The 13,352-nt window shown below is 44.2% G+C and overlaps 1 protein-coding gene across 14 annotated transcripts in view; it reads left to right on the top strand.

Annotated features, from left to right (window-relative positions):
• The window catches only part of cdh13 (cadherin 13, H-cadherin (heart)), an 813,941-nt gene that overhangs the window by 403,382 nt on the left and 397,207 nt on the right, over positions 1 to 13,352 (top strand). For all 14 annotated transcript variants that reach the window (XR_011346021.1, XR_011346020.1, XM_069902201.1 and 11 more), the window contains one exon: positions 7,118 to 7,262. Coding sequence is in view for 12 of the 14 variants with exons in the window: in XM_069902201.1 (XP_069758302.1) it covers positions 7,118 to 7,262 (145 nt within the window). In the remaining 2 variants the exon portion in view is untranslated. The remainder of the gene's footprint in view (positions 1 to 7,117; positions 7,263 to 13,352) is intronic.

Genomic DNA, 13,352 nt, shown 5'->3' with positions numbered 1-13,352 from the left:
CATAACACGCTCTTCTGCAATATTTCCTTAGACATGAAATCCACGTTTACATATACATTGGAAGAGAGAAGCCCACTTTTCCCCTCAAGCCTGCTTTGTGATTTAATAAAAGAAAGCTGATCTTATTGTAACATCAACTCTGTATTTTTGTTCATTTATATGAGCTCTCACCTACTTATCAAGTATATCACCACTGAAAATACTGGAAATACTCCACATGCCAGGCAGCATCTGTGTAAAGAAAAACAAAGTGAATAAAGACTCTTTCAAAATGGACAAAGAGAAAAACAAGTTATTTTAAAGTTGCAGAGAAAGTGGGCAGAGGGAACAAATGGGACACGAGGATTGTATGTGATCAGGTAAGGTGAGGGTTACTTTGGAGATAAGTTGTGGTCCATAGTTTAATTCTGGCAGTTTGGGAGTTTTAATATGGATAAAGTAGGGTCAAGTATTTAAAAGCCAGCTGGTCAGGCTTTTTTAATGGAGAGAGAATAACAGCGAAAATCATTAATGGAGAACCAGACTAGTGAATATTTGAGGACATTCAAATCCCTCTCCATTGCCAGAGCTCTACAGTATTTAGATAAAGTGGTTTTTCATTTTTCCTTCTAAAACAGACAATTCCATATTTTCCTGCATTACATTTAGCAGTGAGTAGAACGCTAATAAAACGCTAATAATGCTAATAAAATGTCAGCAACTGGGGTTCGAATCCAATGCTGTCCGTGAGGAGTTTGTACTTTCTCCCCACGTCAACATGTCTAAATTTAATTTAAGGCTAACAGGATACCCTGTGTTGCCTGGAAAATAAGTTGTTGACTACATGGTTGAAACAAATTATCCAAAAAACTTCATGGTAATTCTACATAAATAGACTTTTTCAACAGAACATTTATATTATTTGTAACAGAGATACACAGTCCAAACAAAGTTGACTTCTGGCAAAACATAGACAAACAAATTCTCAGCTAAGGGCTTCATAATAAACAATGTTCCTAGTTTTTCTACCTAGACCATTGCTTGTTCTTCCTCATCAGACTCTTCTTGTCTGCTCATGGAATGCCTGGCGGCATCAGCACTGAGGCGGGCTTGGTGTTGTTCCTCGGTTTCCCGTTGCCTGCCTCTTGCCTGTCTGGAGGCCCGTGCGCTGAGACGGGCGTATTGCTGCTGTTCTGTTTCCCGCTGCCTGCTCCTTGCATGTCTGGAAGAATCAGCAGTGAGGGGCGAGACTGATGTTCCTCTGCTGTCCCTTGCTTCCTCCTTTGTATAAGTCTATGAGCTTGTGAAGAGCTTCTGCCATTGGGCCCATATTGAACTGGGTTTGGCCACTTGTTTTTATTCTGAATGTCCATTGATGCACAGCGTTGGAATTAATTGAGGAGTCCCTGGTGTAAGTTCAATTTTTTTTGAACTTCATATGACTTTAAAGTTAGATTCAATGTAGTCATGACATTCAGCATAAAATGTTACCACGATTATAGTAAATAGTAATGCAAGTCAGTGCAAGCTGGTCAAAAAACACTTCTGAAGTTCATATGACTTTAAAGGTTAAATTCAATGTGGTCCAGGAGCAGGTTGTGTTATATCCAATTTCACCATAAGTCGGGGTTTCACTGTATTTATCAGTAATTAGTCTGATCTATCATGGTGGCAATGCCAAAGCAAGTTATTTTCAATGTATCAGAGACAAAATTATCAGTAGAGAATGTTCAATCCAATCTTTCAAATGGTAAGAAAATGGCTTCACAGGGTTCTCATGAAATCATATTCTAATACTAATCATTGAATATCTCTTTTAAGGTCATAATGAATAGTTTTTTAAATAGGTAGATGGAATCTTAATTGAATACATTTGTGAAAATATTATAAATTGGAATAAAATGATATAATTTTTCTTTTAAAGATCTATGATAATATTATGGATTGAAACTTCTGTTTTTTATTCAAATTATTCATTCTTTCTGACAGTATATTTCTACTATTGCTGAGCAACAAAGAGCTGGGGTGTATGACAAACATTTTGAATCTAGAAATAACTTTTACACTTACTAACATTATTTAGCTTTTGACAAGTCAAGTTTATTGTCATCTGACTGTACAAGTACAACCAGTCCTCAGTGCAAAACATGCAGACACACAACCAGACATAACACACATACAGAGAAACAATACATATGGAGGACAAGTATTTTATCTATAAAAATTAATAATAAATGTTGCTTGTCCCAATGAGAGAATCGGAGGTCAGTGGGAACAGTTCCTTTGGTCATTCAGCGTTCTCACTGCCCATGGGAAGAAGCTGTTCTTCAACCTGGTGGTGCTGGCTCTGATCCTCCTTGATTTTTTTCCCAATTGAAGCAACTGAAAGATGCTGTGCGCAGAGTTGAAGGGGTCCTCAGTGATTTTGTGCTCCTTCTTCAGACAAAGATCCTGGTAGATGACATCGATGTGGGGGAGGGAGACTCCAGTGATCCTCTTTACCACTCTTATGTCCTGTGGTAGTTATCTTCCTCACAATTTAATTGTCAAAATCAGAATTTATTGTCACGAACATGTCAAGAAAATCATTGTTTTGCAGCAGTACTACAGATGTAAAATTGCTATAAATTACATTAAAAAAATAAATGAGCACAAAAGAAGTGAAAGTGATTCATTGTCCATTCAGAATACTGATGGTGGATGGGAAGAAACTGTTTCTGCATCGTTAGGTGTTCCTCTTTGCTGTAATAAAAACAAACTGAAATGCAATATTTTGGTAGATCTCTATATCATAAGTACACTATTGTGGCGGCACACCACTAGGCACGTGAGCCGGCTCTGCTTGTAATCCACGTGGCGGGGCAGCTGGCCAAAATGGCGCCATCGGGGGTTTCCCCTTCTTTTCAGAACAAGGCTCAGAAACCCGCACTGGGGGACCATGTGACGCCTGGGTGACATCAGCACCCCCCCCAGCGCAGTTCTCAGCCAGGTCCAGGCTGAGAGTACGTCCAGCCCAGCAGCCTGCAATAAATCAGTTCTGCTCACTGAGCTCAACCCATCTGGTTGTGTGTTCTTTCAGTAGCAGTGCAGTTGCTGCTACAATTGGTCACCCCGACTGGTTCAAAAGTCTTTGAACCCATTATGAGCAAACCTGGGATCAATGCTATAACCGTCAAGCTGCCTGAATTCTGGGTTCAGGAGCCAGAGACCTGGTTTGGCCACGCAGAGGCTCAGTTTCACCTCCGCCAGATTTCATCCAAGATGACCGAATTCTACCATGTGGTCACCACCCTGGACCAGGCCACTGCAAAACGCGTGCTGCACCTCGTTCAGCACCCACCCGCCAAAGACAAATACGAGACCATCAAGCGAGTGCTCACTGGATCCCTCAGACTATCCAGGTGCCAGCGTGCCACTTGGATGCTGCACCTCGACGCCCTGGGAGACAGGTCCCCGATGGAGCTGAAGGACGAGATGCTCAAACTCATGAGTGATCACACCAACTGCCCACTCTTCGAGCGCATTTTCCTCAACCATCTGCCCAAGGACATCCGGCCGTTACTGGCCCAAGAGAACTTTACCGACCCAAGGAAGGTCGCACAGAAAGCCCAAGAGGTATGGCGTGAGTGATCCCCAGAAGGCTCAGTGTCTAGCAGGTCACGAGGCACGAGCATGACCATGCCAAACCCACCCCTAGTGCTGCGGTAGAGCATCCAGGCCCTGCAGGGGCCACCAAGAGCATAACCAGGGGCACGGCATCCACTCCAGGCCTCTGCTTCTACCACCAGTGCTGGGGAGCCAAGGCTCGGAAGTTTCACCAGCCCTGCTTGTTTCAGGGACACAGCCTCCTCTACCTGAAGGACTCAGTCAATGGCCAGCGGTTCCTCGTCGACACTGGGGCCCAGATCAGCATCATCCTAGCCCCGGCCATCGAGTCCAGGAACCGACCTTGAGGACCTCCCCTCTGAGCGGCCAATACAACAGAGATCCGGACGTATGGAGATAAGACAGTCCACTTCTAGATCGGCCAACGAAAGTTCTAATGGAGGTTCACCGTCACGTCCCTTCCGACCGACTTCCTCCTCGCCCATGGGATTCTGCTGGACATTTGGGGTAGGCGCCTAGTGGACGCCCATACTTTCCAGGCCATTTGCCTCGATGCCTTCCGCACAGAGCAGCCACAGATGGCCACAATCAGCACGCCCAGAGATGAGTTCCAGCGAATCCTGGACAAGTTTCCGACCCTCCTCAAGCCACAGTTCTCCACTGCCTCACCGCGCCACGGGCCCACCGGTTCACGCCAAGGCATGCCGGCTCCCGCTTGACAAGCTCCAGGTAGCAAAAGGTGCCAGTTTGGGAAAGAGTACATGCAGTTCCTGGGCCATACCATCTCAAACAAGGGAGCCACACCCACCGCTATGAAGGTCGCCTCTATCAAGGAGTTTCCACATCCGGACAATCCCAAGGGGCTGCAGGAGTTTGCGGGTATGGTCAACTTCTACAAACGATTCATCCTGGGAGCTGCGCACACCATGCAGCTGCTATTTGCCCTCATCGCAGGCAAGCACAAAAGGCTCACCTGGACCCCAGAGGTCTGCAGTGCATTCGAGGCCACCAAGGATGCCCTCGCAAAGGTTACAATGTACCTGGCGGTGCGGCATTTCCACTATTTCTTGGAGTGGAGGACTTTTACCATCTTCACTGACCACAAACCCCTCACCCAGGCACTCGCGATGGCGAAGGACCCCTGGTCGGCCTACCAGCAGCATCACCTCTCCTTCGTGCCAGAGTTTACCTCCAACATTCGGCACAAGGCGGGGAAGGACAACATGGTCACCGATTCACTCTAGCGACTGACCATCTGCATGCTGACGCCTGGCCTCGACTTCAACCAGCTTGCACGGGACCAGAAGTCTGACAAGGAGATGCAAGCTTCAGGACTGCCATCATGGGCCCGCGGTTCCAAGACCTCCCAACTCCAAGCGGCGAAAGCACCGTCCTGTGCAATGTCTCCATGGGTACCCCATGGCCAGCGGTTCCCCATCAGTGGTGCAGGCAAGTCTTCCATCACATCCACGACCTTTCACACCCGTCCACGGTCCGGATGGTGGCAGAGCGGTTCGTTTGGCATGGGCTGCGGAGGCAGATTGTGGGCTGGGCCAGAACATGCACCCATTGCCAAATGTCCAAGGTACACAGGCACACCAGGGTGCCTGTGCAAGAGTTTGAGCACGTCCGGGAATGGTTCAGCCACATTTACGTGGACATAGTCAGGCCCTTACCCGTTTCTCTTGGCAACCATTACCTGTTCATGGTGGTGGACCGCACCACTCGTTGGCCCGAGGCGATCCCAATGCCGGAAGCCTCCAAGGACTCCTGCTCCCGAGCGCTGTTGCATGGTTGGGTTGCCCGGTTGGCGTTCCGAATCACCTCACCAGCGATTGGGGCACCCAGTTCACCTCTGCGCTCTGGGCACAGCTCACCAACAGGTTGGGGTTCGAGCCACACTGCACCATGGCCTATCACCCACAGGCCAATGGGCTGGTCGAGCGTCTGCACCGTCACCTTAAGTCGGTACTTATGGCCCGCCTCACCAGTCCTGACTGGGTGGGCGAACTATCTTGGGTGCTCCTGGGCATCCTCTCCACGCCCAAGGAGGATCTGCAGGCATCATCAGCTGAGCTGGTCTACATCGCACTGCTGGCACTTCCTGGTGAGTTTATCAACGAGCCTCACAACCCCCAGCGGTCGCCGCATGAGCTGCTTCCCCACCTCTGAGTCTGCTTAGACTCCTTCGCACCCCCACCGCCGCCCAGACATGGCACATGGCCATCTCACGTCCCCATCTCATGTTTTTTTATTCGGCGGGGCCTGCCCGTAGAACCTCTGCAAAAACCTTACGAGGAGCCGTACAAGGTTGTCCAGAGTTCAGGGTCTACATTCATGCTGGACATCGGCGGCAGGTGGGAACTGTTTACTGTGGACAGGCTGAAGCCAGCTCATCTCAACTCCACTGAACCAGTGATTGTTGCCCAGGCCAAGAAGCAAGGCTGCCCAGCTAAAAAGGACATTGGCACCGGTTCTGTGGGGGAGGGGGGGGGCTTTGTGGCAGCACACCAATAGGCAGGTGAATCGACCCCACGTAATCCATGCGGCAGAGCAGCCGGTCAAAATGGCGCCATTGGGGGTTTCCCCTTCTTCTCAGCACAGGGCTCAGAAGCCTGCGCTGGGGGACCATGTGATGCCCGGGTGACGTCAGCACCACCCAACGCAGTTCTCAGCCAGGTCCAGGCTGGGAGTACAAGTCCAGCTTAGCAGCCTGCAATAAATCAGTTCTGCTGTTTGAGCTCAACCCGTCTGGTTGTGTGTTCTTTCAGTAGCAGCGTAGCTGCCGCTACACTGTATTTTTTTCTGCATATTTTTGCAACCTATTGCAAATACTTCAAGATCAATGTAAATGTGAATTAATTTCTTGTAAGGTATGATCCATTTAGATTGTTTCTTGTAAAACACAAGAATCTGCAGACACTGGTTTAAGTGAAAACACAGAGCTGGAGAAACTCACCAGGTCAAGCAAAAGCAAAAATAAAGAACCGATGTTTCCGGCTACAGCCCTTCATCATGGAATGGAAAAATGTCGGCAGGCACCTGGGCACTCTCCAGCCAGATACCATTAACGTTGACTTTTCCAGTTTATTCAATCCTTCTCTCCCCTTCCCTTCCCCTTTCCTGTTCTCCTCCCTCCCTTCCTTCTCTATTCACCCAGCCACCCCACCTCCCCTTGATCACTGATGTCCTCTCACTCCCTTCTCCACCTATCAGCTCCAGCCCTTCCCCCCCAACTCTTTGGTTTGGACACCTGCTGACATCTTTCCATAGCATGATGAAGGGCTCCAGCCCGAATCATGGGTTGTATGTTTTTACCTTTGCTATATAAAGGACTCTGCTTGACCAGCTGAGTTTCTCCAGCTTTGTGCTTTTACTAGATGGTCCCTTGTTTCTGGTGAAATTCCCAAGAGACTAACTTGTTAACTCAGCCTGGAGTTTGTTGAAAGAAAATTGCTGATGTAAAAGATTTTTGGCACTTCCTTCTGTCACTGTCACTTTAACTCACTCAATCCATCTCTACTTCAAATAGCTGCAAGTTGAAATTACTGAGCCCAGTGGAAAACTCCTTGAAGGACCAACCACCCTGTACATCACTATTATTGATCAGAATGATAACAAGCCTCTCTTCAGGGAAGGACCGTATGTGGGCCATGTTCTGGAAGCTTCCCCCACTGGTGAGTTAAATCTGTTGCCAGAAACTGTTTCCACAAAGTGTTTATGCGATGTCCAGAGACATTCAGCATTAGTACTGTTGTTGTATATCTTAGCAGAATATTTTCCTTCAGGATTATTTCAAATAGGAGCCTCTGTAAATTGCGTGAATTTTATATGGAACCAATGATTTTATTTAATTAATTACAATTCTATTGTTTAGTACTAGATGTTTCAGTTACTTTTGAGTCATTTATGATCATTGGAATTTTGCTGACAAGATCAAACCAACAAACTACTTGAGATATTTTTTGGTCAGTTAAACATTTTTGTAAGGTGCACAGATTACCAGCACAGCATTCTGACAAGGTTTGCTCTGCAAAGATTGGTTCTCATTAACCTTTCAGACAGTTGTTTGTTGAGCTAACTTGAATTAAACGAAAAGAAGTAAAACAATTTCAAGTCCATCTGCCCAGATTTTGCTTATGAGCCAGTCTGACTGAACATCTGTGTTGGCCGGGCTTACTGCTGGGCTGTCTGATTCAAATATTGATTTATCAACATTATGGTTGACTTGGCTACAAGCTTTCCTTGTCAACCATATTGTCTCAATGTCTTCATCTTGAGGAGGATGTATTCTTCTGTCTCATTCGTCCAAGAAGAACATGCAAACGGCACAACTGAGTGCCAATATATGTCAGGAATACATTAATTACAGAACAGTCGAATGAGTGGTTGTATGAATACTACCTTGTTGACCACTTCTTCTTTGAATGGTTGTTCTATTGTTCAAATGATGTCTGCTTGCCCACCTATAACTTAGTTACTATAAACAAGGAAAAGCATCTATTGATTTATGTTCCAAATCAGACCTTAGACAACTCATTAAAGTAATTATTGTCCATGTTCTACTTTCAATGTGCTGGGAGGGGCAGGTGGGGTGGGGAAGATACTGACATCCACAAGCTGCACCTGGTGTTTTTAACATTGCAAGCCCAGATCACAATACCAGGATTATCTCCTGCTGAAGGTTCAATGATGTGGCAGTGTGGATCAGGCATTTCTAACATTATGGAGGTATAGCCTTTAGCCACAAATCTATTCTACAAGTTGATCTTAAGTCATAATTGTGCATTGCATCAACTCCTTCTGTTTTATGTTAATAAGTACTGAACCACAAAAGCAATTGGTTTGTCCAAATTTCCTAAGTGCCATGACTCTGTCTTGACCTTTGGTGTCACTGAGAAAAGGTGGAAGAGGACTCTAGAACTTTTCAGCATCGTACTGTGTTAGGGTTTCATTTGCTATCCATGAAGATCTCCGGGCATTGATACAAATCAACATTTAGAACAAGACCTTCTGATGGTTCTCCTATATAGTACCATACTTTTGAGTACCCATTATCATAAATGCACCTTTCACTAGACCCTGAGGAAAATTTGCCAAAAGCACAACCTTTTCTGTTAAGATCAGTGCTGCAATATTTATTTCTGAAGCAGCAGGAAGAAAATCCTAAGGCTGTTCCTTATGAAGCCATCCATGACAAATTTCTGAACCAGTCACTAGTGTCTAGAAAGTTCCATCCTTCTGATCTTATTGTCCTCCAGGAACCACTGTCTTGCTGATGTTAAATTGCTTCTGGCAGCATGACATGAGCAGCACGGAAGATCTTGTTGAGATGCTCAAGGGCTTTTGTCATTTGTGGCTGCTACAAAAGAGAAAGCAAAAACACATCCTTTTCACCAATACATGGCAAATGTGGACATCTAACTAAATGTATGAACTGCTCACTTAGCAATAAGATCTACAAATCTAATTTGGAATTTATTCTGTTGTGTTATTTGCACTCAAAGCTCGAGGGAGAAAAAAATTTGTGGTGGTAACAGAGTTGCTGTAATGGGAGCGTTGCCACTAGGGAGAGTGGTGGGGGTGGGGGGGGGGGGGTGAAGACACACCGCTCCCCTGCTCTCCCAGCCAGTCCTACTACTGACAGCTCCATACAGGTTTTATAAAAGGGTCTGGGCCTAAGATGGCGGCACCCCAGCTTGGCAGTGGCCATGAGGTGTTACAGATTCCACAAGAGCAGCGGACTGGCGCAGGGCACCAGACTAGTAATGAGAAGAACACTACCCCACCCAGCTGAGAAGGAGAAGCAGTGAAGATGACCCTAAATACGGTGATAATAATGGTGGATCAGCAAGGGGCTCTGCGGCTGAAGGATGCATTCAGATGTCAAGCTGTTGATGCCTTGAAGTCAAAGAATTTGAACCAGCCTGTGGGCTGCTGGAGGACTGGATCATGATAACCAGGTATTATATCTGGGATTTGACAGGGCGCTGAGAGCAAGGAGGGTGCTGGAGGCTTCCTCACCATGTTGGAGGTTTGGATCTGGGCTTGGTTTTGCTGATGAGCTGAACTGGAGTTTTGTGCAAGCTGCAGAGGGTGCAAATTCATTGATACTCAGTAACTCTGAGGGAACTCTCTTTTGCTCATCGTTTTCTGACTGTAAGACAATGCTACTGACAAGAATCTTTTACAGACTAAAGACACATTTGTGTTTTATTACATTTATATTTTATTACATGACAACAAATAGTGTCTGATTTGATCTGATTAAGGTGTTAATGTGGATAGAACCAATCCAGATACTCCTTGAATGAGTTAACTGTGGAGTTCTCATGTTAAAGACTGATACCGATTTTTCCCACTTACCTGCTGGTCATAATAGCTCGTCAACTCTACTTGACAATTTGTAATCAAATGCTCAATACCTTCATATAATTTTTGGACTCAGTTATTTTAGTCTTTTCTGAAAATGCCCAAAATGTAATTTCATTTAAATATAGGAAATGTCATGTTATTATTGTCAGCCACAAGAGTTTTTAGCTCCTCATCTTCTCTGGCCATTTTCCCAATTGATCTCAGTGTAGGTCAAGTTTTTAATCAAAATGAAACTAAGTCCCATAAGGCATAGCAGCAGGAATGGCCCTTCTAGTCTGCCCTGCCATTTAATCACGAGCTGATCCATTTTCCCACTGCCCTCCATAACCTTTGATACCCTGGTTAATCAAGAACCTGTCAATCTCTGCCTTAAATACACCCAAATACTTGGATTACTATTGGATGCATTGCCCATTTAATTTTGAAACCCATATTTGTATCAAGTTTCTACCTTGCAGTGTTTTGTTGCATTCTAAATCTTTTACAGTAGTAAAAAATGTGCCTGGTCGGATAAATAAGGTGGATACTGTTTGCACACTTGACTGCATCAAATTAAATTATAAATTGCATTGAAGTATCAGCTATTTCTTAAGCTTTGTATTCCATTTTACGATGAAAAATGATTGAGTTCAGAATGCTGATTGAATTGTAGACTATTACTGGTGCAAGAAAGTATGTAAATATTTTTATGTATGTGAGAAGATTTTACTTGTTGTTGCCCATGGCTAATTTGGAGCACAAGAGTGCAAGAGTTCCATGTGTATTTCCCATATTGTATTTTCTTTATCTCAGTTTAAGACTTTACAACATTCTCTGGGAATATTTATCTGTGCACATAAACATAATGAATGTAGATATTGGTCTTGAAAGTCTGAAGTCAATGTTAATGAAGTTAACTTTAATAATTAGTACTTATTTAGTGCTTTAATGTGGGAATGTCACAGATGAGCAAAGGAATAATGACTGAAATCAAACTGAAGTTGATTTGGAAATGATGTGAATATTGCTGTGATTTGTGAAGCGCATGAGCTTGTCCTGCTTAGTAAAATTAATTTCTTGTTCATCCATGATGTAGATATTTTCACTGTACATCAAATTTGGGATCTTGCCTTTTGTATTGCCAAGATCTGGAGGTTCAATGTCTAGTGTTAGCAGTGGAGATGTGTGTAGCTATTGGGCCAAGAAACCTGCAGCTCTAAAATAAATGAATTAGATTTCTTATTTCATATCAAGGATGACTTGTTTCCACTCCACTCGAGTTCCAAGGTGGTGAAGAAAGGCAATGTGAAACTAAAGACTCTTTAGGAAGGAGGTGACTCATGGGACTGGTGGATGGATCGTTTTTGAGGTGCTGAACTCCTTCTGCACTTATGCAGGGCTTTTATGTACTCCTGATGTATGACCTCAAGATTCTCTCCTCCACCTGGAGCAGTCATAGGCCAGAGATTCCCAGGAGTCAGTGGAAATGTTGCACTTATTATAAACTTACTGTCAATATGCTTTTTGGTACTTCAAAGAAGCAATGTTTCCATTGTATTTTGATCCTGAACTTGCTCGGGCGTTTAAATCACAATCTCAGTCTATTATCTGTTGAGTAGTGATCACTATGGGCTAATGTTTACTGGTTTACTTGGTTTTATGTGATGAGTTCTCTATTCAAACTTGTCCCATTTCTAAATATGATGTGTATTCAGATGGCTTCCATCAATGTTGCTCATGTTGTGAACACCCAGAGTTAAGACAATAAAAACTGAAGTAAGAGCAGGCGTACCCCCTTAAGTAAGAGCAGGCGTACCCCCTTAAGTAAGAGCAGGCATACCCCCTTAATCATTTAGCAGATATCACATTCTTCAAATCAATATTTCTCTCATATTTCCATTATCCCATGATTCCTTATTAAAATTTAAAAATCGCAGCATTAAATATATACATAGATTCTGCCCACAGGCTTCTGTGTTAAGGATTCCAAAGACTCTAAGACTTCTGACAGATAAAATTCTTATTCTTCCTTATCTGAAATGGGCGCCCTTTTATTGTAAGAACATGTCCTGTTGTTCTATCCATGAGAGGAAATATCCTATGAGCATTTTACTGTGCAGACTCCTAAAAATGATGGACTGTCTCTGATTCTTCTAAACTCCAATAAATTATGACCTATCCCATTTAATCTTGCCTCAGAGGACAACCTCTCCATGTTTGGAATCAGCCTTGTGTGCCTTTCTGTACCAAATTCAACAAAATAATATCTTTCATGTGACTATTTAGTGCTCCTACAGGATCTAACCAAGGATGTATGAAGCAGTAGGATGTAGAATCATCAGAAAAGATAGTGAAGGCAGTGTGGAAAGACCATTATATAATACTAAAACCAGTCAGATGTCGAGAATTTTCACTCTCTAGGAAGATTAGCAGTAATGTGAAAAACATCAAAGTTTTATTGACTAATTGAAGGAAATGGATAAAGATCTATCTCAGGGAGAGTTAGCGAATACTGGAAGTCAGTGGATAAGTTTAAGTTGCAGTGATAGTGGTGAATTTATAATAATTTGTATGATGGATCAGAAAAAGTTCCCAATATTTTCTTGAAAGTTCTTTACCCACAAATTTGCTTTGTCTGGTGTTGAGAGGGTTGCATTTAGAGTGAAATTCTCTGGAGTCTTGGAAGACTTGCCATAACCAACATATCTTTGCACAGAATGGGAATCAGTTCCTTAGGTGAATGAATTTGTGTACCAACACACTTCCATACTGATCTTTCTAAAGTTCCAAAAATATTAATTTTTATTTGTATTTTTTAAAGATCTTTGAGAAATCCTCCAAAATAACTGAGAATGCATAATTTCACAAGGCTTTTGGAAGAGGGCAAGTTTTTTGTGGGTGTGGTGAACTGCTGTCACTCATTAATATAGCTCCACCCTGTCCTGTGACTGGACCTGAGGCTCCTCCCTCTTGACCCTTAATAGAGGCTCCAGCAGCATAATCCCTCCCCAGAAAGCCTGGGTCACAGCACAGGATGACTGTGGTGATACACCACTAGCCGACTGCAGGGAACAATCTCTGTACCTGCAGGAAGATAACCGGAGTACAGGCCACACCTGGCCGGCTGTCAATCAGCCGACCTGAATAGACCTAACTCCACCCAGCTGGCTGTCAATCAACTGCCCGGGATAGAATCCTGAGCTGGCCCCTCCTGAGCAGTCACTCAGGAGCCACCAGTCCAGCTACCGCTGTAGCAGAGACTTTTAACTGAATAAAGCCTGTTGTGCAGTCTTTCTTGAGTTTTGTGTCTGCTTCCTGCTGCAGCCGTGCATCGCAATGACCTTCAAGTTCATTGTAAATAAAAGCCTATAGTTCCATAACTTGAGTGTCTCAAGTTATCGATAGTGCATCGG

This window comes from Narcine bancroftii, chromosome 10, assembly GCF_036971445.1.
Source record: "Narcine bancroftii isolate sNarBan1 chromosome 10, sNarBan1.hap1, whole genome shotgun sequence".
Taxonomy (NCBI): domain Eukaryota; kingdom Metazoa; phylum Chordata; class Chondrichthyes; order Torpediniformes; family Narcinidae; genus Narcine; species Narcine bancroftii.
This window is presented reverse-complemented; position numbering and strand designations above follow the sequence as displayed.